This window comes from Choloepus didactylus, chromosome 18 (assembly GCF_015220235.1).
Source record: "Choloepus didactylus isolate mChoDid1 chromosome 18, mChoDid1.pri, whole genome shotgun sequence".
Classification (NCBI taxonomy): Eukaryota; Metazoa; Chordata; class Mammalia; order Pilosa; family Megalonychidae; genus Choloepus; species Choloepus didactylus.
Genome location: NC_051324.1, coordinates 76,752,257 through 76,779,610, shown reverse-complemented (window position 1 = coordinate 76,779,610; position 27,354 = coordinate 76,752,257). Strand labels below are relative to the sequence as shown.

General features: G+C 45.7%; 1 protein-coding gene across 8 annotated transcripts in view; it reads left to right on the top strand.

Annotated features, from left to right (window-relative positions):
- Positions 1-27,354, top strand: part of B3GNTL1 (UDP-GlcNAc:betaGal beta-1,3-N-acetylglucosaminyltransferase like 1) — a 238,622-nt gene that overhangs the window by 81,451 nt on the left and 129,817 nt on the right. For 4 of the 8 annotated variants that reach the window (XM_037810620.1, XM_037810616.1, XM_037810618.1 and 1 more), the window contains exon 5: positions 5,608-5,673. The exons of 1 other annotated variant lie outside the window; for it this stretch is intronic. In XM_037810620.1, the coding sequence (XP_037666548.1) occupies positions 5,608-5,673 (66 nt within the window). Of the gene's footprint in view, positions 1-5,380; positions 5,474-5,607; positions 5,674-27,354 lie in introns of all 8 variants that reach the window. 3 more of the 8 variants (XM_037810617.1, XM_037810613.1, XM_037810614.1) reach the window with 1 other exon arrangement.

The window sequence follows — 27,354 nt, the reverse complement described above, 5'->3', positions numbered from 1 at the left end:
CTACCAAAGAAGTGTTATATATGGGTCAGAAAAGAGTATAGAATAGTGTTTTCTAAATGGTAGAGTGATATGAAAATTCATTCATTTGTTCTACAAATATTTTTGAGGGCCAAGTAGATACAAGTAGGTGCTGGGTTCTAGTTCCAGAAAAGCGTGGGAGATGTCCCTGAGGGACATCAGTCCTGGGGCAGGGCCTGTGGCACCACTGGACAAATGTTTGGACTTGACGTCGCAAGATGAGAAGCTTCATTCTTTGGTTCCTCGCTGTTATTTGGGGTGGGATTTGCCTGTCGGGCTGTCCCACTATGTCCTGTGGACCAGGCCTCGTTCTTTCTCCCAGGCTTTGCAGCAAGACCCTGGAGAGGTCACACTGTAGGGTGTATGAGTGCTACTTAACCTGGACTTGCTTTTAGCCCCCCAGCTCTTCTTTTTGAAATATCTGTTGTCTTGCTAGTTGCTTAGCCTTTCCTATATGTAATTGGAACAATAGTCATAGATTGGGTTAGGAAACCCTCAGAAATTTGTAGAAATCCATAGTGAGGCCCCCAGAAACTGGAGCCACATATCCATCTCTAGACTTTGATCAGCAGCCTTCTTGTCCTTGTCCTCTGCCATGCTTCCTTGCTGTATCTATTTTGTGGAAACCTAAAAAGGCCAAGCAGGAGTATCTATTCTATTATCCTTCTCACATTTCCTCCTCCATTCTGCTACAGTTCTTCAGTTTTTCCTTGTTTTCCTTTTAAAGCTTCCCAGCTGTGGCTGACCCCAGATGTGGTATGTGACTGAAGCCAGTGGGGTGTGGGTTCGGGGTCTAGACCATCCACAAGTCCACAGGTCGACTGTCCAGTCATGTTCTTAGGGTTTTCTTTGCCCCGATTTCCCTCTGTCTGTCATTGTGGGTGCACTCAGCTGTCTTCCTGTTCAGCTGCCACATCTTACAAGGCTCTGCCCCCTTCAAGTCCTCCTCCAGATGCCTCCATCCTCTTTTATCTTCTCCATCCTTCACCCCTCCATCCCCTCTGTCTTCCCTTCCATCCCCTCCATCCATCCCATTCATCCCCTCCATCCCCTCTGTGCCAGTTTGAATGTATTATGTCCCCCCAAATGCCATTATGTTTGATGTAATCTTGTATGGGTGGACCTATCAGTCTTAATTAGATAGTAATTCTTTGAGTGTTTCCATGGAGATGCACCCCACCCAACTGTGGGTGATGACTTTGATTGGATAATTTCTGTGGAGGTGTTGGCCCCCCATTGGGTGGGTCTGAATTAAATTACTGGAGCACTATATAACATCAGACAGAAGGAGCAAGCTGCTACAGCCAAGAGGGACAGGAGCTGCAGATGAGAGACAGTTTGAAGACAGCTGTTGAAAGCAGACTCTTGCTCCAGAGAAGCTGAGAGAGGACAAATGTCCCATGTGCAACTAAGAGTGACATTTTTGAGGATCTGCAGCCTAGAGAGGAACGTCCTGGGAGAAAGCCGTTTTGAAACCAGAACTTTGGAGCAGACGCCAGCCACGTGCCTTCCCATCTAACAGAGGTTTTTCCGGACACCATTGGCCATCCTCCAGTGAAGGTACTGGATTGCTGATGTGTTACCTTGGACACTTTATGGCCTTAAGACTGTAACTTTGTAACCAAATAAACCCCCTTTTATAAAAGCCAATCCATCTCTGGTGTTTTGCATTCCAGCATTAGCAAACTAGAACACCCTCTATCTTTCCCTCCATCCCCTCCACCCTCTCCATCTCCTCCCTCTTCCCCTCCATCCACTCCATTTTCCCCCCCATCCCCTCCATCTTCCCCTCCATCCCTTCCATCCACTCCATTTCCCCCTCCATCCCCTCCATCTTCCCCTTCATCCCCTCCATCTTCCCCTCCATCCCCTCCATTTTCCCCTCCATCGTCCCCTCCATCCCCTCCATCCCCTCCATCTCCTCCATCCTTTCTATACTGGTTTGTATATATATTATGTCCCCCAGAAAAAGCCATATTCTTTGATGCAATCTTGTGTGGGCAAATGTATTAGTGTTGATTAGATTGTAATTCTTTGATTGAGTGTTTCCATGGAGATGTGCCTGACCCAACTGTGGGTGATAACTTTGGTTAATATCCATGGAGGTGTTATCCCACCCATTCAATGTGGGCCTTAATTCGTTTACTGGAGCACTATATAAGGTCAGACAGAAGGAGTGAGCTTGCTACAGCCAAGAGGAACACTCTGAAGAATGCACAGGATCTGAGACAGGAGCTGCAGATGAGAGACAGTTTGAAGACAGCTGTTGAAAGCAGACTTTTGCTCCAGAGAAGCTAAGAGAGGAAAAACGCCCCAAGAGCAACTAAGAGTGACATTTTTGAGGAACTGCAGCCTAGAGAGGAATGTCCTGGGAGAAAGCCATTTTGAAACCAGAACTTTGGAGCAGACGCCAGCCACATGCCTTCCCAACTAACAGAGGTTTCCTGGACACCATTGGCCATCCTCCAGTGAAGGTACTGGATTGCTGATGTGTTACCTTGGCCATTTTATGGCCTTAAGACTGTAACAGTGTAACCAAATAAACCCCTTTTATAAAAGCCAATCCAACTCTGGTGTTTTGCAGACATATTAGTGGAGATTAAGTTGGAACGTTTGGATTAGGTTGTTTGCCTGGAAATGTACCCCACCCAACTGTGGGTGATAACTCTGATGAGATAATTTCCGTGGAGGCATGGCCCCGCCCATTCAGGGTGGGCCTTGATCAGTGGAGCCATATAAATGGGCTGACAAACAGAAGGAACTCAGTGCAGCTGAGAGTGACATTTTGAAGAGGAGCTACAGCCAAGAGGGACACTTTGAAGAATGCATAGAAGCTGAGAGAGTAGCTACAGATGAGAGACAGTTTGAAGAAGGATGTTGAAAGCAGACTCTTGCTCCAGTGAAGCTGAGAGAGAACAAATACCCCAAGAGCAACTGAGAGTGACATTTTTGAGGAACTGTAGCCTAGCGAGGAATGTCCTGGGAGAAAGCCATTTAGAAACCAGAACTTTGGAGCAAATGCCAGCCACGTGCCTTCCCAGCTAACAGAGTTTTTCCGGATACCATTGGCTATCCTCCAGTGAAGGTACACGATTGTTGATGACTTACCTTGGCCACTTTATGGCCTTAAGACTGTAACTTTGTAACCAAATGAACCCCCTTTATAAAAGCCAATCCACTTCTGGTGTTTTGTATTCTGGCAGCTTTAGTAAACTAGAACAGTACCCCATTGTTGATATGCTACCTTGGATGCTTGATGGCCTTAAGACTGTAACTGTGTAACCAAATAAACCCCCTTTTATAAAAGCCAGTCCATTTCTGGTGTTTTGCATTCCGGCAGCCTTAGCAAACCAGAACACCCTCCACCCCCTCCATTCCCTCCATTTTCCTCTGTCTCACCTCTTCTCACCAGCTGCACTGGCTTCTTCTCAGCCTGCCTATTCCTCAGTCATTTAATTATCACAATGCTTCTAAGGCCATTTTGCAAGAAAACATCTGGTTTGTGAGCTGGCATATTCATATTCACACAGAATGCAAGATACACATACCTTTCTTAGTTCCTCTTATTGCTCAATTAAAGATATATATCTCACCAATGACTGATATTTATATTATTATTTTTAGTTGGTTATTGGGTATTTTTGTACCTTTAAATAAAATGCTTACACCTTTGTTTTCTTGTTCTGTCAACTTCTGTTGTTGCCACAAGTCCATCTCTCTCTCTTTTGAATGTAAACCTATCCTTTTTTCTCTGGGAACTCTTGGGATTTTTTTTTATGTATTAGTCAGGGTTCTCTAGGGAAACAACCAACAGGAGAGTGCTGTAAACAAAATGAGATTTTATAAAATTATCTCATGTAACTGTGGGGATGCATGAGCCCAGGTTCCCTAGGGCAGGCCTCAAGCTGGGAACTCCAGTGAAGGATTTTGATGCATTCCACAGGAGAAGCTGGCTGGCTGAAGTAGAGACAAAAGTTCTCTCTTCTGATGCTGAAATCACCACCTCTCCTTTTAAAGCCTTTAGCTGATTGTCTAAAATGCCTCTCATTGCTGAAGGCCATCCCCTCCGTTGATTGTAGACATCATCAGCCATAGATGCAGTCAACTGACTGATGATTTAAGTCCATGAAATGGCCTCACAGTGCTTGCTTTACCAGACAACTGGGCACCATCACCTGGCCAAGCTGACACGTGACCCCAACCATCACACACTTGTCTCTGGGGTTTTCTGATGTTGCCTTCTGATATGTCTAACTTGTGGTTTCCTTTTATTTAAACCCCTTGGGATTCTTGAATCTGTGTCTTGGCATCTGTTGGAGATCAAATTATGTCCCCCCAAAAAGGCATGTTGAGGTCCCAACCCTTGGTCCTATGGGGTCACTTTAAACTAAATCCACAGCTCTGGCTCCAGGAGAGCTCTGGAGAGGTGAGCCCTCCGTGCATCCCCTCAAGGGTTTCCCTTCCCTCCTCACCCTGCCCTGCCCAAGCCTGCTGGGGGAGTCACGTGCACTGGCTCACCCCCTTCTGGGACTTGGTGCTCTGAGGATCTACACGTGCCATGCGCCTCTTTGGGCATTTTGACCTGTTTTTTTTTTTTTTGTTGGCCGGCTGACGTGTAAGAAGATGTTGCCTGATGCACATAACAGCCAATGTATGACACCAGGTTTCAAAGAGAGAAAGAGCTTTTATTGCCAAGCGTGATGCAAGGAGAATGGGAGGCCGGTAGGCCTCGGATCTTTCTCCCCAAACTGGAGAGTGCCTGAGAGTTTCACAGCATCTTGGCGAAGGTGGGCCTATGAGAAAGAGTGCAGTGGCTTGAGCTGACACGGTTAGAGATGGTGCAGTTACGGAGCACGCACAGACAGCTTGAACACTTGGTCATAGGATGTGCATAAGGAAAATAGCGGCATGATAGGCTTGTGGACGTGATGTTTAGTATTACAGTGAGGCGTGGGCTGCTATTGGTTGAAGTTCTGTGCTGTGGCGTGTGTCAGGCTCTGGTTAGCTCTAGCCCTACCTGGTGCGACAAGGTGGGAATTGGGGTGGGTGGCCCAGGTGTCTTCATCGATAAACATTAAGGAGGCTGTAAATGGAGCCACAAGACTTTTAAGTCCCGAGACAAGAGAAGTCCAGGGTCACGAGATTATTGTGAGGTTGCCCAGTTCAGTCACGGAGCAAAGTGTCCAGGCAGCCCGGGACAGTTCAGAGAGTTGTAACAGTTACAAGTGTTTACCTTTTGGCTACATTACAATGTATCAGGAGAATAAACACCTAAGTAACCAAGCTATAATTACATGTGTCAATTCTTGGTTGCTTAGATTTTCACATGTATGTTTTATCCTGCTGTATTCCTCATTTTCAGCAGGAGGGTCTCCTGTGTGGCCTCGCCTGCCGTTCCTGGACATGGGCGCCCTGTGGGGATTCACTTTACGCAGAGTCCTTGTCCTTGGCACAGGTGGGCTGTGGTCTTCCTTTGGGGAAAACAGTATAGCTCTGTAGATATTTACCTTTTTTTGAGTAGAAGGAAATCCAGAACCATGCCCCGAGTAAGAAATTTCCTGGGAGTCTAAAGTGTGCTTTTTCCTCCAGGACGATGTGATGGCACCTCAGAGGGTGAGGCTGCAGCACGAGGCCGCCCTTGGGCATCCCCAGAGCGTGAGTACCGCCTGTCCCCCGCTGTCCCCACTGCCGTGACGCTGCCTTGCAGCTTTTCCAATCGGCTTTTCCTAGGGTAAACAGGATCAGTGTATGGTGAGCCTGCCAAACCACAGAGTGATCTGGGGCTGGTCTGCCTCTAAACATCTAAGAATGTTTTCCTTTGAAGGAAAGCATGCTTCAGATTTTAGGTAGCACTTGTTGCTTTCAGTTGGTCACAGATGATTTTGTTTTTGTTTTTGCTTTTTTTCAAGTCAGCAGTTTAGGAGAACACCTTAGATATGAAAACAGGTTGGGAACTGTTGGTGTCAGCAGTTAAAAAATTATTCTTATTATTTAGATAACCTCCAATTACAGAGCTCATCTTCAATACAGTTTTATGCGTTAAAACATAAAACCAGGCCTCTCCAGGAGCTCTCTCCTCCAGGGCACTAGGCGGCAGGTGCATTCCTAAGCAGGGTCCCAGCAGCCACGAGAGGACATGTGGGCAAGCATCATGCATCCCAGAGAGGCCAGGCCGCTGGCCTGTCGCACAGCTTCTCAGTGGTCAGCTGGTGTGGACCCGAGTGGTCAGCTTGTGTAGACCTGGGCAGTCAGGTGGTATGGCCCTGGGTGGTCAGCTGGTGTAGATCTGGGTGGTCAGCTGGTGTGTGTTATTCAAAAGAAAGGACTCATAAATGTACTTCCTGGAGATAAAACCTCTCAAGACTTTGGAAGATTTTTTGTTCATCCAAGAGCATCTCTGAATTTAGCTCACTTTCTGCTTAAAAAAACAAGCATCTTTTATTCTTTCTCCCAGCCTCCCAGCCCCCCAATACATTAACCCCTTATAGGCTCAGGTTGTTTGGTTGACCAATACCCAATATGTATTAGAGTCATACTCATTAACTCATCTTTAAGATTCCTCTGTTGTCTTATTTTTCATGAATTGGTGATTGTGATGGTTAGGTTCATGTGTCAACTTGGCCAGGTGATGGTGTCCAGGTGTCTGGCCAAGCAAGCACTGTCCTAACCATTACTGCAAGGACATTTGTGGCTGGTTAATAAACCAGATGGGTGGTTTATTAAATCATCAGTCAATTGGCTGCAGCTGTGACTGATTACATCAATGATGGGCGTGTCTCCTGCAATGAGAGAATTCAATCAGCTGGATTTAATCCAATCAGTTGAAGACTTTTAAGGAAGAAAGTTAGAGGACCTTCACTTCTTCTTCAGCTAACCAGCAAAGCATTTCCTGAGGAGTTAAGTTGCCAGTTCGTTTCCTGAGGAGTTCATTGAACATCTTCACTGGAGTTGCCAGTTTGCTGCCTGCCCTGCAGAATTTGGACTCATGCATACCCACAGTTGCGTAAGACACTTTTATAAATCTTGTAGTTATAGATATTTCTTGTTGATTCTGTTTCCCTAGAGAACCCTAACTAATACAGCTTGGTACTGGGAGTGGTTCTTGAGAAACAGAATCTTAAAATGGGCCTTCACAATTGGTTTTCTTTTTTTTTTTTTTTTCCAAATTGAATTTTCTTGACACAATTACTTCATTTTATTGATTTTTCTACATAACAAAGATTTTTAAATTTTAAAGCAAAAAACTTTTAGACATTTGAGCACAATTTTATGTGTACACAGCCATTTTTCTCTTGTTCTTTATAATCCATGTTTGTAACAGAAACCATGTTCAGAGCCTCTTAAACTGAAAATCATTGTGTAGCCCTGCTCTCTCTTTTTTGGTTTTTCCAAATTTTTGGTCAGTTCTCATAAAAGTTTCATTTATAAGGTTTTGTGTACAATAGCATTTCAAAAGACCTTCAGTATTTTCCAATTTAATCCAAGTTGGTCTTATTCAGAGAAGACATTTCCCCGCTTTGGAAGGTGAGTAGAAGAAAAAAATGAAATGAGAAGAATTCTGGTTTGTAATTTTAAGGATTCTTCAATACAGTTTTATGCTTTAAAACATAAAACCAGGCCTCTCCAGGAGCTCTCTCCTCCAGGGCACTGGGCGGCAGGTGCATTCCTAAGCAGGGTCCCAGCAGCCACGAGAGGACATGTGGGCAAGCATCATGCATCCCAGAGAGGCCAGGCCGCTGGCGTGTCGCACAGCTTCTGTGGACTTCTAGGACACTGAGATGTTGTTCAGCTTCCTCTAGTCTTGTATTGTGATTATCCAGAGTCTTTTTAATTTGGCCAACAGTTTCTTTTATTTCCATAAGATCTTCCATTTTTTTATTTAGCCTTGCAATGTCTTCTTTATGCTCTTCTAGGGTCTTCTTTATGTAGCTTATATCCTGGGCCATGGTCTTCTTGATGTCCTTTAAATCCTTTGCCATGCTTTCGTTCCTCGATTGTGTTTCTTTAATTAATTCTGCGAGGAACATTGTTTCTTCAGATAACTTGATTTGTGTGTTTGGAGTTGGATTCTCCATATCGTCTGGTTTTATCATATGCATTGAGATTTTCTGTTGTTTTTGGCCTCTTGGCATTTGCTCTGCTCAACAGGATTCTTTTAATTTGTAAAAAAAAAAAAAAAAGAACCCTATCTAATTTTTCAGAAACACTGGTGACATACACTTTCTCTAACTAACCAGCAGATGGCATCTGTGAGTCACCTACACCTCTCAAGTCAGTTCTCCACCTTGTCCCCGCAATGAGTGGGGAAATGATTCTTGTGGGGTCCAGCCAGAGAACTCAGCCTGGGTATGTTGCTGGAGCCATCCGCCCTGAATGCGGGGTGCTTGTACGGGTAGTCAGGGAGGAAGGACAGCCTCAATATTCAAATCCCCCCGGTTCCTGGAGATTCAAGGCCACCGCAAGAGACCAAGCCTTCATTTCATTTCAGCCCCAGCCCCTGCCCCTTTCTCTCGATGTCTCACAAACCAGCAGACTTGGCGTAGTGTCTCTGGGATCTCCGAGCAGGTTCCCCTGCCCAGCCGTGCTCCCCCAGGACCACTGCTGAGAAAAAATCCACAATTGGTTTTCTACTCTGATAAGACTCAGAGGCACTCATGAATCCATTTCCAATAATCAAGATGGCACTGACAGTCTGTGGCGTGGGTTGGCAGTGGAGATACACAAAAATCACTGTTTGATTCTCCTAATCATACTCTTGTATGAAGCAAGGCTCCAGAATGACAGTGTTTTTGACACCTTTACAGAGTTTTGTGGAGTTAAGAGGTATAATGATGTTGGCTGGTTGCTCTTAGATACGCTGGATAAAGTTATAAGAGAAAAGGACGAGCTAAAGTCTTCAGATTTGAAACTTAAGTGCTGTATGACAGATGTAAAGGTTTCTGTGTATGCCCTGAAAGAAAATCTTACTTCCTGTGGTGGCAGACTTGAGATTTCTGAAAACCAGACCCAGAAGCTCATTGTGCAAGTTGCAGATTTACAACGTAAACTAAAATCTCAACCTCTCAGGGTGTCTGCTGTTAAAGTAAAGGCATTGATTGGGAAAGAATGGGATCCTGAAACTTGGGATGGGGACATATGGATTGATAATAATGGCAGTGAGGACATTGGAACTCTGGATTCTGCTGAGTCTTTGCAAGATAAACCTGTAATGTTCTGCCCCGAGGAAAGAGCCCCCTCACTTCCAGTCTGCCCTGAGGAGACAGCTACCCAACCTCCAGTCTGCTTTGATGAAACAGCTTCCAGACCTCCAGACTGCCCCGAGGAGCCTACCATCCAACCTCTGTGCCTGCTGAACCTGTAATCACCTCCCCTGAGGAAGCAGCCCTTACTCCTCTGTCTGGAGAGATTAATCCCGTTTCACAAGATGAAACTGCAACGGGATGTCCTGAGGTAAATGGCTTGAGGGATACTTCTGATTCTTTTTGTGACCCACCCACACCACCAGTTTTTGCTTCAAGACCTATAACTAGACTAAAGTCCCAACAGGCCTGGAAGGATGAGGTACAAAGTTTGACCCGTGAGGAAGTACACTATACTCCAAAAGAATTGTATGAGTTTTCCAATTTATATAGACAGAAATCAGGGGAATATGTGTGGGAATGGATGTGAAGGGTGTGGGACAATGGTGGGAGGAATATAAAGTTGGATCAGGCTGAATTTACTGATATGGGCCCACTAAGCAGAGATTCTGCACTCAGTGTTGTAGCTCGAGAGGGTAGAAAGGAAGTTAACTGGGTGGTTGGCTGAAACATGAATCAACAGGTGGCTGACATTACCTGAGGTTGAAATGCCAGAACTGCCCTATAATGTAGAGGAGGGGATTCAGAGGCTTAGAGAGATTGGAATTTGGAGTGGATTTATCCTGGAAGACCTTCTCACACATCCCTGGAATGTCCAGAGGACACACCTTTTACAAGGACTGTGAGGAATAAATTTGTGAGGCTAGCTCCATCTTCCCTGAGGAGCTCTGTGGTTGCCCTTCTCTGTAGGCCTGATATTACTGTGGGAACTGCTGTCACTGAGCTGGAATCCTTAAACACAGTGGGATCATCGGATCCCGAGTCGGCAGAAGCCACGTGGTAGCAGTTAATTGCCAAAGGTAAGGTGGGCATGGCTACCATAATGGAAAACAGGCTCCAAGTAGCAGTCAAAATCTGACTCGCAGAACTTATGGCATTGGCTAGTAGATCATGGAGTACCTCGTAGTAAAATAGATGTGCAGTCTACTAAATTCTTGTTTGATCTGTATAAGCAGAAGAATTCTAGGTGAGTGAACAAAAGTCTACCTTGAATTACAAAAACAGAGAGTCACGGCCCCATAATCAATTCCCAGACTTGAGACAGTTTACAGATCCAGAGCCCCTTGAATGAGAGGAAGGCCGGGTACTCTTGGGGAAGGACCCTGTTACACTGCCAAAAATTTATGCTATTAATCTTCCTTCCAGCCTTCCCCAGGGCACCTACGGCCTTCTACCAGGCTAACTGCATTGGGGAAAAGGAAATGATCAGATATTTAGGGGATTATTAGACACTGGCTTAGGAGACCCAAAATGTCACTGTGGTCTACCAGTCACAGTAGGGGCTTATGGAGGTCAGGTGATCGATGGACTTTTAGCTCAGGTCCGTCTCACAGTGGGTCCAGTGGGTCTTTGGACCCATTCTGTTTTTTTCCCCAGTTCCGGAATGCATAATTGGAATAGACATATACTCAGCAACTGGCAGAATCCTCACATTGGTTCCCTGACTCATGGAATGAGGGCTGTTATGGTGAGAAAGGCCAAGTGGAAGCCACTATAACTGCCCCTGCCTAGCAAAATAGTAAATCAGAAGCAATACTGGATTTCCTGGAGGGACTGCAGAGATTAATGCCACTCTTAAGGACTTGAAGGATACAGGGGTGGTGATTCCCACCACATCCCCATTCAACTCTTCTATTTAGCCTGTGCAGAAAACAGATGGGTCTTGGAAGATGACAGTGGATTATCGTAAGCTTAACCAGGTGGTGACTCCAATTGCAGTTGCTGTTCCAGATGTGGTATCATGGCTTGAGCAAATCAACACATCCCCTGGTACCTGGTATGCAGCTATTGACCTGGCAAATGCTTGTGTGCTGGTTTGAATGTATTATGTCCCCCAAAACGCCATTATCTTTGATGTAGTCTTGTGTGGGCAGACATATCAATGGTGATTAGACTGTATTTCTTTGAGTGTTTCCATGGAGATGTGCCCCACCCAATTGTGGGTGATGACTCTGATTGGATAATTTCCATGGAGGTGTTATCCCATCCATTCAGGGTGGGTCTAAATTAAATCACTGGAGCCATATAAATGAACTGACAAACAGAAGGAACTTAGTGCAGCTGTGAGTGACATTTTGAGGAGGAGCCACAGCCAAGAGGAACACTTTGAAGAATGCACAGAAGATGAGAGAGTAGCTGCTGCAGCTGAGAAAGAGTTTGAAGATGGCTGTTGAAAGCAGACTTTTGCTTCGGAGAAGCTTAGAGAGGACAAACGCCCCAAGAGCAACTAAGAGTGACATTTTTGGGAAGCTGAAGCCTAGCGAGGAATGTCCTGGGAGAAAGCCATTTTGAAACCAGAATTTGGAGCAGATGACAGCCACGTGCCTTCCCAGCCAACAGAGGTTTTCTGGACGCCATTGGCCATCCTCCAGTGAAGGTACCCAGTTGTTGATGCATTACCTTGGACACTTTATGGCCTTAAGACTGTAACTGTGTAACCAAATAAACCCCCTTTTATAAAAGCCAATCCATATCTGGTGATTTGCATTCCAGCAGCATTAGCAAACTAGAACAGCTTGTTTCTCAATATCTGTTAGTAAGGACCACCAGAAACAGTTTGCACTCAGCTGGCAGGGCCAGCAGTGTACCTTCACTGTGCTCCCTCAGGGGTGTATCAGCTCTCCAGCCCTATGTCATAATATTGTCCGCAGGGATCTTGATCGTTTCTCCCTTCCACAAAACATCACACTGATCCATTATATTGATGATATCATGTTGATTGGACCTAGTGACCAAGAAGTAGCAACTTCTCTAGATTTGTTGGTAAGGCATTTGCGTGTCAGAGGATGGGAGATAAATCCAAGAAAAATATAGGAACCTTCCACCTCAGTAAAATTTCTGTGTCCAGTGGTGTGGAACATGTTGGGAAATCCCTTCTACGGTGAAGGATAAGCTGTTGCATCTGGCCTCCTACGAGAAAAAGAGAGGTACAATGCCTAGTTGGCCTCTTTGGATTTTGGAGAGAACATATTTCTCATTTGGGTTTGCTACTCCAGCCCATTTACCAAGTGACCAGAAAAGCTTCTAGTTTTGATTGGGGACTGGAACAAGATGAGGCTCTGTGACAGGTCCAGGCTGCGGTGCAAGCTGCTCTGCAAGCTGCTCTGCCACTCGGCCCATATGATCCAACAGATCCAATGGTGCTGGAAGTGTCAGTGGCAAATGGAGGTGCTGTGTGGAGCCTTTGGCAGGCTCCTATAGGAGAATCACAATGCAGGCCCTTAGGATTTTGAGAAACAGCTGTTGGCCTGCTACTGGGCCTTAGTAGAGACAGAATGTTTAACCATGGGCAATCAAGTTAGCATGAGACCTGAGTTACCCATTGTTCTAGTTTGCTAGTGCTGCCAGAATGCAAAACACCAGAGATGGATTGGCTTTTATAAAAGGGGTTTATTTGGTTACAAAGTTACAGTCTGAAGGCCATAAAGTGTCCAAGGTAATGCATCAGCAATCGGATACCTTCACTGGAGGATGGCCAATGGTGTCCGGGAAACCTCTGTTAGCTGAGAAGGCACGTGGCTGGCATCTGCTCCAAAGTTCTGGTTTCAAAATGGCTTTCTCCCCGGACATTCCTCTCTAGGCTGCAGTTGCTCAAAAATGTCACTCTTAGTTGCACTTGGGGTATCTGTGCTCTCTTAGCTTCCCTGGAGCAAGAGTCTGCTTTCAACAGCTGTCTTCAAAATGTCTCTCATCTGCAGCCCCTATGCTTTCTTCAAAGTATCCCTCTTGGCTGTAGCTCCTCTTCAAAAGTTCACTCTCAGCTGCACTGAGTTCCTTCAATTTGTCAGCTCATTTATATGGCTCCAGTGATTGAATTTAGACCCACCCTGAATGGGTGGGGTAACACCTCCATGGAAATTATCCAATCAGAGTCATCACCCACAGATGGGTGGGGTGCATCTCCATGGAAACACTCAAATAATTCCAATCTAATCAGCACTAAAATATCTGCCCCACAAGATTGCATCAAAGATAATGGCGTTTGGGGAGCATAATACATTCAAACCAGCACACCCATCATGAGCTGGGTTTTGTCCGACCTGCCAAGCCATAAAGTTGGGCGTGCACAGCAGCACTCCATCATAAAATGGAAATGGTTATGTATGACATAGAGCTCAAGCGGGTCCTGAAGGCACAAGTAATTTATATGAGGAAGGGGCCCAAATACCCATGGCCCCCACTCCTTCCACCTTACCTTCTCTTTCCCAGCCCACAGCTATGGTGTCTTGGGTAGTTCCTTACAATCAGTTGACTGAGGAAGAGAAAACTCAGGCCTGGTTTACAGATGGTTCTGCACGATATGCAGGCACCATCTGAAAGTGGACATCTGCGGCACTGCAGCCCCTTTCTGGGATGTCCCTGAAGGACAGTGGTGAGGGGGAATCCTCCCAATGGGAAGAACTTTGAGCAGTGCACCTGGCTGTTCACTTTGCTTGGAAGGAGAACTGGCCAGAGGTGCGTTTGTATACTGATTCCTGGGCTGTTGCTAATAGTTTGGCTGGATGGTCAGGCACATGATTGGAAAATTGGTGACAAAGATGTTGGGGAAGAGGTATGTGGATAGACCTTTCTGAGTGGGCAAAAATCATGAAGATATTTGTGTCCCATGTGAATGCTCACCAGAGGGTGACTTCATCAGAGGAAGATTTTAATAATCAAATGGATAAGGTGACCTATTCGGTGGATACCAGTCAGCCTCTTTGCCCAGCGACTCCTGTCATTGCCCAATGGGCTCATGAACAAAGTGGTCAGGGTGGTAGGGATGGAGGTTACGCATGGGCTCAGCAACATGGACTTCTACTCACCAAGGCTGACCTGGCTACAGCCACTGCTGAGTGTCCAATCTGCTAGCAGCAGAGACCCACACTCAGTCCCCGATATGGCACCATTTCCCGGGGTGATCAACCTGCTACCTGGTGGCAGGTTGATTACATTGGACCACTTCCGTCATGGAAGGGGCAGCGATTTGTTCTTACTGGAATAGACACAAACTCCAGATATGGGTTTGCCTTCCCTGCACAAAATGCTTTTGCCGAAACTACCATCTGTGGACTTACGGAATGCCTCATCCACCGTCATGGTATTCCACACAGCATTGCTTCTGACCAAGGAACCCACTTCACAGCAAATTAAGTGAGGGGATGGGCACATGCTCGTGGAATTCTGTGGTCTTACCATGTTCCCCATCATCCAGAGGCAGCTGGGTTGATAGAACAGTGGAATGGCCTGTTGAAGACTCAACTACAGCGCCAGATAGGTGGCAATACCTTGCAGGGCTGGGGCAGTGTTCTCCAGGAGGCTGTGTATGCTCTGAATCAGCGTCCACTCTATGGTGCTGTTTCTCCCATAGCCAGGATTCATGGGTCCAGGAATCAAGGGGTAGAAACAGGAGTGGCACCACTCAGTAACCCTCCTAGTGATCCACCAGGAAAATTTTTGCTTCCTTTCCCCGCAAGCTTAAGCTCTGCTGGTCTACAAGTCTTAGTTCCAAAAGGAGGATGCTCCACCAGGAGACACAACAATAATCCCACTGAACTGGAAGTTAAGACTGCCACCTGCCCACTTTGGGCTTCTCTTGCCTCTGAATCAACAGGCTAGGAAGGGGATTACTGTACTGGCTGGGGTGATTGATCCTGACTATAAAGGGGAAGTAGCACTGCAACTACACAATGGAGGTAAAGAAGAGTTTCCCTGGAATACAGCAGATCCCCTGGGGCGTCTCTTAGTACTGCCATGCCCTGTGATTAAATCAATGGAAAACTGCAACAACCCAATCCAGGCAGGACTACCAACGGCCAAGAAACTTCAGGAATGAAGGTTTGGGTGACCCCAACAGACAAAGAACCGCGGCCAGCTGAAGTGCTTGCTGAGGGTAAAGGGAACATGGAATGTGTAGTGGAAGAAGGTCGTGATAAATATGAACTATGACCAAGTGACCAGTTACAGAAATGAGGAACATGATGGCATGAATATTTCCTCCTTTGTTTGTATATGTCCTTAAATGAGTATATTTGTATATGTCCTTAAAGCAAATATCTTTGTTTTCTTCTTCATCTTATCCTCTTATCATATGACATAAGCAGTGTTGTTCATTTTGCAGTATTTAAGTTAAAGGAAATCAAGTTTAAGAGTCAATGTTACCCAAGGACTTGCACCCTATTCTGGAGAGATTTAGTGCGTTTCTGGTTGTGTGCAGGACAGCTGAGTATTGTTAGGGGAAATATGTGTCTGTTATTGTACTCTACTTAGAGATAAAGTATGGTTTAAGGAGATGTATATAACTGCCAAGTTGAAAAGGGTTGGACTGTGATGTTTGGTTCATGTGTCAACTTGGTCAGGGGATGGTGTCAGGTGTCTGGTCAAGCAAGCACTGGCCTAACCATTACTGCAAGGACAATTGTGGCTGGTTAATAAACCAGAAGGTGGGTTTATTAAATCATCAGTCAATTGACTGCACCGTGACTGATGACATCAATGAAGGGTGTCTTCCGCAGTGAGAGAATTCAGTCAACTGGATTTAATCAATCAGTTAAAGACTTTTAAGGGAGAAAGAGAGAGGACCTTCACTTCTTTGGCTAGCCAGCGTCTCCTGAGGAGTTCATTGAACACTGACTTGCTTTGGAGTTGCCAGTTTGCTGCCTGCCCTATGGAATTTGGACTTGTGTGTCCCCATAGTTGTATGAGACAGTTTCATAAAATCTTCTATTTACAGATATCTCTTATTGGTTCTGTTTCCCTAGAGAACCCTAAGTAAAACAGTGATGTTCTACAGCTTTAAGTTTGATGCTGAAGATTGTTATTCTTTGAGTTGGAATTGTGTGATATTTATTAAATATCATAAATGCTATCAGCATAAATGTCCTTGAAATGTGCCTGGAAGACAGTTGGGAAATGGCAGCCTTAGCTCCCCCCTTTGGAGCCAGTCCCCTGCCGCAGGGCTGGTTGCTTCCAAGGGTGTGATGAGATGGCTCTGTGGACACTGCACCCACTGCTGCACACGTGTTTTGAAGTGGTTCCCTCAGCTGAGATGAGGCTGCGTGTAACCCTGAGGGTGACCTCGACTCTCGTGGGCTCTTGGATGGCAGTGCTGTGTGGCCCTGTGGGAGGGGAGGCAGACACCCCCTCAGCTATGCGTCTGTCCCAGGCAAGAGGGCTTCCCACCCCTCCCAGGTACTCGACCTGGGCCCGGGGGCTGGTGGGATCCTCGAGGAATGGTCTGTCCTGGGGGCTTAGTGCCAGTTTCTACAGGTGGAAGGCCAGGAGTGGTGGTCACCAGGCCAGGCTTTGGGGAGGGGCCTCATCTGTGCCCTCGGTTTACTCTCCCACAATGAGCTCTCTGGCTCCTGGGAGTGCACCTGTCCCCCCGGGTCTGTCCACAGCCCCTTCACACACCTTCTGCCCTGCGCTTCCAGCCTCACTTCTCCAGCCCTGACCAGGCGGCCACACCCCTGGCTGCTGCCCCTGAGGGTGTGTGTGTCCTGCCACTGCCCACCCCTTCTGCGGCTTCCAGCAGGGGTCCTGTCTCAGTCACTTTGGATCTCCAGTACTGCACCTAGTCAGGGTTCAAACGTTTGTTGCAGGTAATGGCTTTAAAATGAGGGTGAAGCACATGAGACAAGAGGAGGGAGAAGAGGGCAGAGGCTGGGAGGGGAGAAGCCATCAGTGTTGGCCAGGGTCAGCCACGGCCAGAACGAGGTGCACGTTCAGAGGTTTATTGTAGAAAATTGGCTTATGCAGCATGGAGGCTGCGAGGCAAGTCCGAATCCGCAGGCAGCCATGAGGAAGGGCTGGCTCAGCCCTGGAATTAGGGCCCCCCACATCATCAGGGTGGCGGTGGGTGCCGAGGGTGGGGAGACAAGTGCTGGGGTCCAAGGCAGCAGGCGTTGGAGGGAAACGGCACTCCTGGGCACAGGTACATGGGAGGATGGGGGGCGCTTAGGAGATGGTGTTATGCTGTGTGTCTCTCAGTGGAAGTCTGAGGGTGTTTGAAAGCAGAGAGGGAAACCTGCCTATAGGTTTGCCTTCTTAGGAGCAGAGGGGCAGTGTTTTAGTTTCCTAGGCTGCTGAAAGCAGAGACCATGAAATGGGTTGGCTTAACAATGGGAATTTATCAGCTTACAAGCTTACAGTTTTGAGGCTGAGAAAAATGTCCAAGTCTAGGCATCACCAAGGTGATGCTTTCTTCCCAGAGACTGGCTGCCAGCATCCTGGGCTCTTCTGCTGTCTGGCCAGGCCCACGGCAGCGTCTGCTGGGCTCTCCCCTCTCGTCTGGGTTCCATCGCTCTCACTTCTTGCTTCCGTGGCTTTCTCTCTCTCTCTTTCTCTCTGTGTTCATCCTGCTTATAATGGATTCCCGTAAGAATAAGACCCGCTCCAGGCCACACCTTAACTGAGGTAACCTCATGAAAACCTACTTACACCTTATACCTGCAGGAACAGATCAGATTTAAGAACGTGATCTTCTGGGGTACACACAGCTCAAACCATCCCAAATGGGCCTCCATCCGAGAGTGCTTGGGTCCATGGGTGGGCCCTGGCTGGTGAGCCCCTGTGTTGGGGTACAGGATATTATATGGGAGGGGCATTTTTTTTTTATGAGGGAGAGGAGAAAGTTCTGTGGCTGTAATTAGATTCTTACCAGGGTCATGAGCCAAAAAAGTTTAAGAACCACTGCCCTTGGAACCACAAATATGTGTAAATATGTACATCCCCAGCAATCAGTTACCACACATTCCAGAAGTTGCTTTTTGAATGTTTACAAGCCCAGATGTTGAATTTCTTACCCCTTTTGAGTGGGAACGATGTTAGAAAATATGTTGGAAAACATGGTCTGACACATGACGACGACGTGCGGTGTCAGAGCAGTGAGGATGGCCGTGGAGGCCGCCGGGGAGGGTGCTCCAGTGCCGGGCAGCGTGTCTGACGTCGGCCCTCCGAGATGCGGTAGGTGCTCAGAGGAGGTTGGCAGGTGTCCCATCACGTGAAGAGAGAGACTGGGCACATTACCACATTTTTTGGTTCCTGGTTTGGGAGAGAAAAAGTATGGAAAACATTCCTTCTGGGTGTACAGGGAAAATGTAGAGATTGGGATTTGTGAGATATGTTAGGAGTAAGAAGGTTTTAGAGGGTCAACTCAGTTTCTCCCAAGTGTAAATTGTACTGGATTGCCACGTCAGTCGCCGGAACCAGAAGTGTGGGGCTCGCCGGGTGATGCCGTGACGTGACGTCGGGCTGGTGCTGTCCAGGCCCCACGAGGTGGAAGCCACATGGGGTAGTGGGACGAGTTGTCCTGCTGTCACATGCCGTGTCTCCCTCCAGAGACACACGGCTACAGACAGCATTTTTCAAGTATTTAAAATGTATTCTACATTGGAAACTTGTAAAGAATTTAAATGAGTGTGACATTTTAGAGATGGAGATTCAGATTTGTTGTTTTCAATTTTTTTTTTTTTTTATTTCTAGACTGAAAAAGTTAAACACAGTTGGCTTCATTAATGAAGTTACTTTCGGCACATTTCCATGGCAAACTGCTTGTCTAGCAATACATGAAGCATTTGGAAAAAAAATGCAAACTGTGATTTACAAAGTTGTTCAGACTAGAACTTTCCTTGCTAACCCTCTAATTAATTCACTTGATATTCTCTTCCAGCATTCAATGGGAAAACTTGTTTCATTTTTCTGTCAACCATTCAGATGTGCCAAATGTTTGTGCCATTTCTCATGTATGAGACTCTTCAGCGTGAAAATTAGGGATGTCATAACAGTCGTGTTGCCCCAGAACAAAGTAAGCTTTAGAAAGGTCATTACCATATGGATGGATTTTTTTTTTTTTTTTAAATCACAGCCTTCAAGTCTTACTTTGCAGTTTTTGGTTGGCGGTTTTGTCAATTATATTGTATAGTTTGTTCTGAAGTCCTGAAAGAATGAAATGAATGCTAAGTGTATGCTTGTACTTGGTACTTATGTTTTTAAGGCCATTTATAAGAAGAACCATTTAAGTATAAGGCAAAGGTCCTTGATGACAGCTTTCATAAATTGTGCAGTTGCATATAAATCAGAACTTGGAGACTTTTACATTTTGAGTATCATTAGGCAGTTCCAAGCATAACAGTTGTTCCCGTTTATTCATTGATTTATTAAACAAGTTTCATAACAGAGGTCAGTTCTGGAAGGGGGTTGGAAGGGAGTGAGTCTTTGCAGCAGGTGGTGTTTGGACTGTACCTGGGGATTGATTAAAGAAGTGGGGGTGTCCCCCTGGGGGGTCAGCTGGAGCAGAGTTGCAGAGCTGGAGAGCTGTAGGACATGTTTCTGGACCACCGAGGACAGACAGGTGAGGAGCAGGAAGAAGGAGAACCAAAGCCAAGTCCAGTAGACGTGGGGCCACCTCGCAGAGAGTTTTAGTGGATGCCAAGTCATCAAGCCTTTTCAGGAAACATTTGACAGTCTTTCCCTGAGGCCTTTGGGACGAGGTGGACACTCGTAGGCTGAGTGGTAGGACAAGAGACCAAATGACCATCCCAGAAGGATGGACTGATGACCACTGTCGACTTCAGCTGGGTCTCCAGTGGGCTGCTGGAGGGCTCGGTGGGTCCCTGTCCCTTGTAGTATCGGTTGTATCATGCTGAGTGCACAATGAGTTGTAGGAAGGCTTGGAGGTGGGGTTAAGTGAGAGCAACGCCTGTCCCCTTCCAGGCACCATTGCTGCGAGGCGAGTTTGAACTCCTCATTTAATGGGAAGAGGGAGCCCGTGGCCTCGCTTGTGGTCCCTGTCAGGGCTCGCCACTCTGCACAGAACCACGTGTCAGAGTGGGTGCCAGGACCAGCCTACATTTTAGAGACCTGGAGCTCCCACGATGAGAACTCGGGTCTGCTCAGCTCCACAGCCCACACTCTCCGTCTCTGCACTGTCCTCACGAAGGTGGAGGCAGAACCACGGCAGGAAGTTATTGGATTGCCGCTCCCCGTGAGGTGCAGAGCAGGTTCTAGAATGGTGCAAACCCAGTAAGTCTATATGGAGATGGGAATGTGTGTGTCTTGTGTGTATGTGTACAGAGGTGTGTAGGTATGAACACATGTGTATATGTATGTATAGGTGTAAATATGTGTGCGTGAATGTGTGCATGTGTGTGTGCACTTGTGTAAGTGTGGATGTGCACACGTGTAGGTGTCTAGGTGTGCATACAGGTATATGTGCATGTGTGTGTCTACATGTATGTGTGGGTGTGAATTATGTGCACACATATTTGTACGTGGACATAGGTGTGAATGTGTGCTTGTGTGTTAACCTGTGTGTAGGTGTTAGTGTGTGTGTAACCCCCTGGAAGAGCCTGAAAGGGAGTGGGTGGCCTGTGGTGGGTGTCTGCAGGGCGGCACCTCCACCCTTATAGTTCTGAATGCTTTGTATTTCTTTCAAGAATACATTCCTATATTATATCTATCATTAACAAAAAAATAAAAATGTTTAGTGGAATGACTAGCTGCTATAATTAGTTGGTGCCTGGGAAGAGGTCACCTAGAGCTATTGTTTGGGAAATTATTCTGGAGATAAATCTAGGAAAAACCACCAAAGGCAGATGGTGATGGGAAGAGGAGTGAGAGCGGCGCTAGTGGAGCACCCGGCAGCCCCCCGGGCACTGACTGTGCAGGGAGGCGGGGCGGGGGCTGCGGGTCTGCGGGGGCCGCACCCGGGGCCTGGCTGCATCTGCTCCCGCTCCCGCTCGCGGCGTCTGCCTCCTGGGCGCGGAGACGAGTCCGTGCGCTCGCCTCGTCCTCAGTCATTCTTGTGCGTCGCCTTAAATTGTAGTCCAAGTCCGTGGAGGTTTGGCTCCCCTGGAGGGCTGGGCGCGACCCCCGGGCTGCCGAGCGCGTGCTCTGCCCCAGGCTCCGCGTTCCCGGCGATGAGCCCTGCAGGCCACGCTGTCCGGCCGCGCACGGAGTGCGGGGATGGAGTCGGGGAGCCCCTGGAAGGCGGGTCCGGGTGCCCGGGTCGGGGCGCCGACGGGTGCGTGGCGCCTTCTCGCCTGGGAGCGGAACCCGAGGGTGTGTCTGAGCCAGGCGCCCCGCGCGGCCGTGGGACAGGCCCCGGGAGGGGTTTCGGGGACGCCCGATTCTCGGGGAGGGGGGCGGGAGGCTGCGGGCAGGGCAGCGGGGCAGGAGCGGCCGCGCCGAGGCCGGACCGGTGCCCCGCGGCGGCCTCGGCGGTCGGGACTGAAGCCAGGAAGGCAGTGGAGCCTGTTCCCCGGGGCTGGGGTCGGGGGCGGCAGCCGCGCCTGCGGTGGGCGCTCGGCCTCGGTGCTCTTCTGCGGCCGCCGCTCGCCCAGCGCGCCTCGGACACTCCAGCTGAAGCTGCGCTTGATTCCACAGCTTGGCTGAACCCTGGCCCGTGACCCCGGGACGTGCACTGTGCATGTGTGCGAGCCCTGCTGGGATCACAAGTGTTTTTGAATTGCCCTGTTTCCTAGTGATTGTGGGCCAGATAATTAGCAATCGATCTATTTAATAAAGCCATTAAAAAAGATTTTTATGACAAGAAGCTTTGGGGGAGTATGAAATAAAGATTAAGCTAACCTAAAATTAAAAAAAAATTTCTTCCATTCCTAAATGTATCCACTCAAGTATTTTAAAGATTGATCCTCAAGAGAAATAGAAGTTTTTAGTGAAATATAACTTTTATTGATGTTTTATGTTTTAGTAGTATTTAAACTATTCTTAAGTATACATTAGAAAGAAATCAAATTTTGTAAGTATAATTAATTAGTAATATTGTAGGTATTGCATTTAATTTTTTTTCTTTGTTTTCATCTTCAAATGATGGTTCTGAAGACCTTCCAAGAAAGCCCCTATAGAGTGAACATTGGAAGACAGCCTGGGCGAGGGGGGACTGGATTTTCTCTCAAGTGCTACGTCCCCTCACCATATTTTACAACCTCTCCCTTATTTTACCATAAAATGGCTCTGTGGTAATATTTCTCACGTCTACTAAGTCCTGAGATTAATGAAGTTTAAATGAATTGTTTCTAAATGAGACCTGTGGATGGACACTGACCGCAATGCTAAAGCCAAGTGACTGGCGTTGTCCCTCCTGGGCCCCCAGGGACAGGCGGGTCCCTCTTCTGAAGCACCAGTGCCCTGTTCCTTTCCAGTCTGCCTTGAGGGCCCCCAAAGACATGGATCTTCTCCAAGAATCAGGTTTTGGTTTCCTTGGCTTTTCTTTGTTGTTTTTACTGTTTTCAATTTTTAAAAAATTTTGCTTTTATTATTTTCTTTCTTGTGCATTTAATGTAATTATCTCTGTCGTTGGTTTAAATCATCCATGCTGCTATTTGTTTTTTATATATCTCACCCATTTCTGTTCCTTGTGCCTTCTTTCCCATCTTCTTTTGGTTTAATTGTATTTTTTTTGAGACCCCATTTTTATCTCTACTATTGATTTATTAGCTATAACCTCTTTGTTTTATTTTTTCCTTTGTGGTTGGCCTGTATGCATCTCAAACTTACGGTCTACCTTTAAATAATATTGTACCGCTTCACATGAAGCGTAACCCTGCTATAAAATCATGCTTCGATTTACCATCTCGCTTTGTTTCTACAGACGCTGTAAACCTCACAAGGCACTGCTTTTATTTTTTACCAGTTGATTAATCTTATAAAGAGATTACAGGTGGGGAAATGCCTTCTGTTCTCTTGGATGATCCAAACCGCCCCACGCTGTGTCCTCCCACCTGGGGCTCTTCCGTACCCTTTCCCTGTGACAAATTATTTCAGCTTCTGTTCTTCTGAAAATGTTCATTCTTTTGCTTTTGCTTTTGACAGGCTTATCAGAGAGGTAAAGAATTCTAGGTCGGAGTTCTTGTTCTTTAAAGGCATCTCTGCTGTCATCGGTTTTCATTGCTTCTGCTGGGAAGTCTGCTGTCATCCTTGTGTTCATTTCTCTCTGTTTAATGTGGCTTTTTTCTCTGGATGCTTTTAAGATTTTCTCTTTAACATGGGTTTTCAGCAATTTGATCGTGATGTGTATTACTGTGGGTTTTTAAATATATTTTTCTTCTTGGGCTTTGTTGAGGTCCTTGAATCTGTGGTTTTATCCTCTTCACCAAATTTGGAAAACTTTCAACCATTAGTTTCTTCAAATATTTTTTCAGTCTCTCAGTCGATGCTTTTTTTCTGGTACTCCAGTTAAATGTGTTAGATGACTTAATATTGCCTCGTACTGATGCAGTGTTTCTTTTTTCTCCCCAGTAGTTTTTTTTCTGTACACTGTTTTGGATCTGCTCTATTCTGTGGCTTCAGATTCGCTGGTGTTTCCCCTGCAGGGTCTGATTTGTGGTAAAAGCAGTTTGTTGTACTTCTTCTTTAGATATTGTATTTTTCATCTCTAGAAGTCCCATTTTTTATATCTTCCATTTCTCTCATCAGTATGCTCACATTTTCCTCCAGCTGTTGGAACATATGAAATATATTTATAATAGCTCTTTTAATATCCTTGTCTGCTATTTCCGTCATCTTTGTCATTTCTGCATCTGTTTCTATTGATTTATTTTTTTCTCCTAGTTATAGGTCATATTTTCCTGCTTCTTTGAGGCCTGATAACTTTTTATTGACTGTTGGACCTTGTGAATTTTATGTTGTTTGAATGCTGGATTTTGTTGTTCTCTTTTAAAAAAATATTGAAAATCTTTTCTCATGCACAGAAACTTGTAATAAGTTGGATCTTTTCAAGGCTTGCTTTGAGCTTTTTTAGTCAGATCCCTATAGTCCAAGGCCATGTTTGCCCCACTCCTAAGGTGACAGCCGGTGAGGATTTTGTCTGATGCCCAAGTATTATTAGGTCTTCCCACTCTGGCTGGTGGAACCATGAACACTTCTCAGACTTGTATGGCATCGGGAATTGCTCTACTCACTCCTTTTTGATGGTACTTTCCTGCCCTTTGGTAATTTCCTCTCACTCGTGCAAGTCAGTACAAACCCCGGGGGACTGCTCTGCAAATTTCCAGGCCCTCTGTGCACACCCTGTCTGGCCTCTCCCTGCAGAGACCCGACTTCTCCAGTACTCCTCTTACTGCTGGGCTCTGATTGGCTTTCCCTCCTGGCACTGTGTCGGGTCCACTCGGCGTATTTGCTTTCTCTCAGGGATCACGGTTTTGTGCTGGCTGTTGTTGAACATCTGAAAAACAGCTGGCTTGTAGGTCTCATTCGGTTTTCCAGTTGTTTAAGGCAGGAGGTGAAATCTGGCCCCTGCTACTCTGTCTTTAGTGAAACCAAGCTGTTTTAATAATGGGGCATTTTAATGTTTTTTAAATACACAGCTGGGCTTGCAAGCCCCCATCCTCCTTGCTTTGCCTTTTTTTTTTTTTTTTTTTTGAGATTGTTCACATACCATACAATTATCCAAAGATCCAAAGTATATAATCAGTTGCCCATGGTACCATCATACAGCTGTGCATCCATCACCACAATTTTTTTTTTAATTTTTAGAACATTTTCATTACTCCAGAAAAGAAATAAAGACAAAAAAAAAAAAAGGAAACTGAAATTCTCCCATACCCCTAACCACCCCTCCTCCATCATGGACTCATAGTATTGGTATAGTACATTTGTTACTGTTAATGAAAGAGCATTAAAATACTACTAACCGTAGTATACAGTTTGCAATAGGTATATTTTTTTCCTATATGCCCCTCTATTATTAACTTATAGTGTCATAAATTTGTTCTAGTTCATGAGAACAGTTAATCATGGACATTGTCTACCAAGATTCCCATCTTTTAACCTCCAGCTTTCCTTTTGGTGACATATATGACTCTGAGCTTACCCTTTCCACCACCTTCACACACCATTCAGCACTGTTAGTTATTCTTACAACGTGCTGCCATCACCTCTGTCCATTTCTAAATGTTTAAGTTCACCCTAGTTGAACATTCTGCTCATAATAAGAAACTGCTCCCCATTCTTTAACCTCATTCTATATCCTGGTAACATTTCATGTCTATGAGTTTACATATTATAATTAGTTCATATCAGTGAGACCCTGCAATATTTGTTCTTTTGTGTCTGTCTTATTTCACTCAATATAATGCCCTCAAGATTTCTTCATCAACCCATTTTTTTAAGATGATTTTGTTCACACACCATACATTCTGTCCTAAGTATACAATCGATGGTTCCCTGTATAGTCACATATTTTTGTATTCACCACCATCACCACTATCTATATAAGGACATCTCCATTTCTTCCATAAAGAAGGAGGAAGAGTCAAAGAAGGTAGGGAGACAAAAGAAAAAGAAAAAAGAAAGTGAGTGAGAGAGAGAAAAAAAGTGACAGCTAGAAAGCAAAAAAGGAAAGATAGCATTAAACTAAAGCAGAATAAAGAGTCAGATGACATCACCAATGCCAGGAGTCCCATATCCTTCCCCTATGTCCCCCCACCTCATATGTGTTTAGCTTTGGTATATTGCCTATGTTATATTAAAGGAAGCATAATACAATGTTTCTGTTAATTATAGTTTCTAGTTTGCATTGATTGTATTTTCCCCCAATCCCACCCTATTTCTGACACCTTGCAATGTTGACATTAATTTGTTCTTCATCATGTAAAAACATATTTGTACCTTTTATCATAATCATTGAGCACCCTAGGTTTCACTGAGTTATATAGTCCCAGGCTTTATCTTTCCTCTTTCCTTCTGGTGTCCCACATGCTCCTAACCTTCCTCTTTCAAACATACTCACAGTCAGCTTTTTTCAGTGTATTTATTGCTGTGCTACTGTCTCCCAAAACTGTGTTCCAAACGTCTCACTCCTGTCTTTTCCTATCAATCTGTAGTCCTCCCTTTAGTGTTTCCTGTAGAGCAGGTATCTTGTTCACAAACTCTGTCATTGTCTGTTTGTCAGAGAATATTTTAAGCTCTCCCTCATATTTGAAGAACAGTTTTGCCGGATATAGGATTCTTGGTAAGTGGCTTTTCTCTTTCAGTATTTTAAATATATCACCCCACTTCCTTCTTGCCTCCATGGTTTCTATTGAGAAATCCGCACATAGTTTTATCAAGCTTCCTTTGTATGTGATGGATTGCTTTTCTCTTGCTGCTTTCAGGATTCTCTCTTTTTCTTTGACATTTGATAATCTGATTATTAAATGTCTTGGTGTAGGCCTATTCAGATCTATTCTGTTTGGAGTACGCTGCGCTTCTTGGGTCTGTAATTTTATGTCTTTCATAAGAGATGGGAAATTTTCATTAATTATTTCCTCTATTATTGCTTCTGCCCCTTTTCCCTTCTCTTTTCCTTCTGGGACACCCACAACAGGTACATTTCTGTGTTTCTTGTTGTCATTCAGTTCCTGGAGATGTTGCTCATATTTTTCCATTCTTTTCTCTATCTATTCTTTTGTGTGTAGGCTTTCAGGTGCCCTGTTCTCCAGTTCCTGAGTGTTTTCTTCTGTCTCTTGAGATCTGCTGTTGTATGTTTCCATTGTGTCTTTCATCTCTTGTGTTGTGGCTTTCATTTCCATAGATTCTGCCAGTTTTTTTGAACTTTCTATTTCTACCTTATGTATGCCCAGTGTTTTCATTATTTGCTTCATCTCTTTTGCCATATCTTCCCTAAACTTTTTTAAATGACTTAGCATTACTTGTTTAAATTCCTGTATCTCAGTTGAAGTGTAAGTTTGTTCCTTTGACTGGGCCATTGTTTTTCTTAGTGTGGGTTGTAGTTTTCTGTTGTCTAGGCATCTGGCTTCCTTGGTTACCCCAATGAGGTTTTCCCAGACCAGAACGGGCTCAGGTTTCAGAAGGAGGAAATAGTATCATGTCTCCCTGAAGATGTGTCTTAGAAGATTGGTACACCCTGTGAGGCCTCAAGCCACTGTGCTTTTCTGCCCAGCAGGTGGTGCCTGTCAGCCTGTAACTCCAGACTGGTGTAAGGAGGTGTGGCCCGCGGCTGTTTTCCCCCAGGCTCCGGGGTCAAGTTCTGAATGGA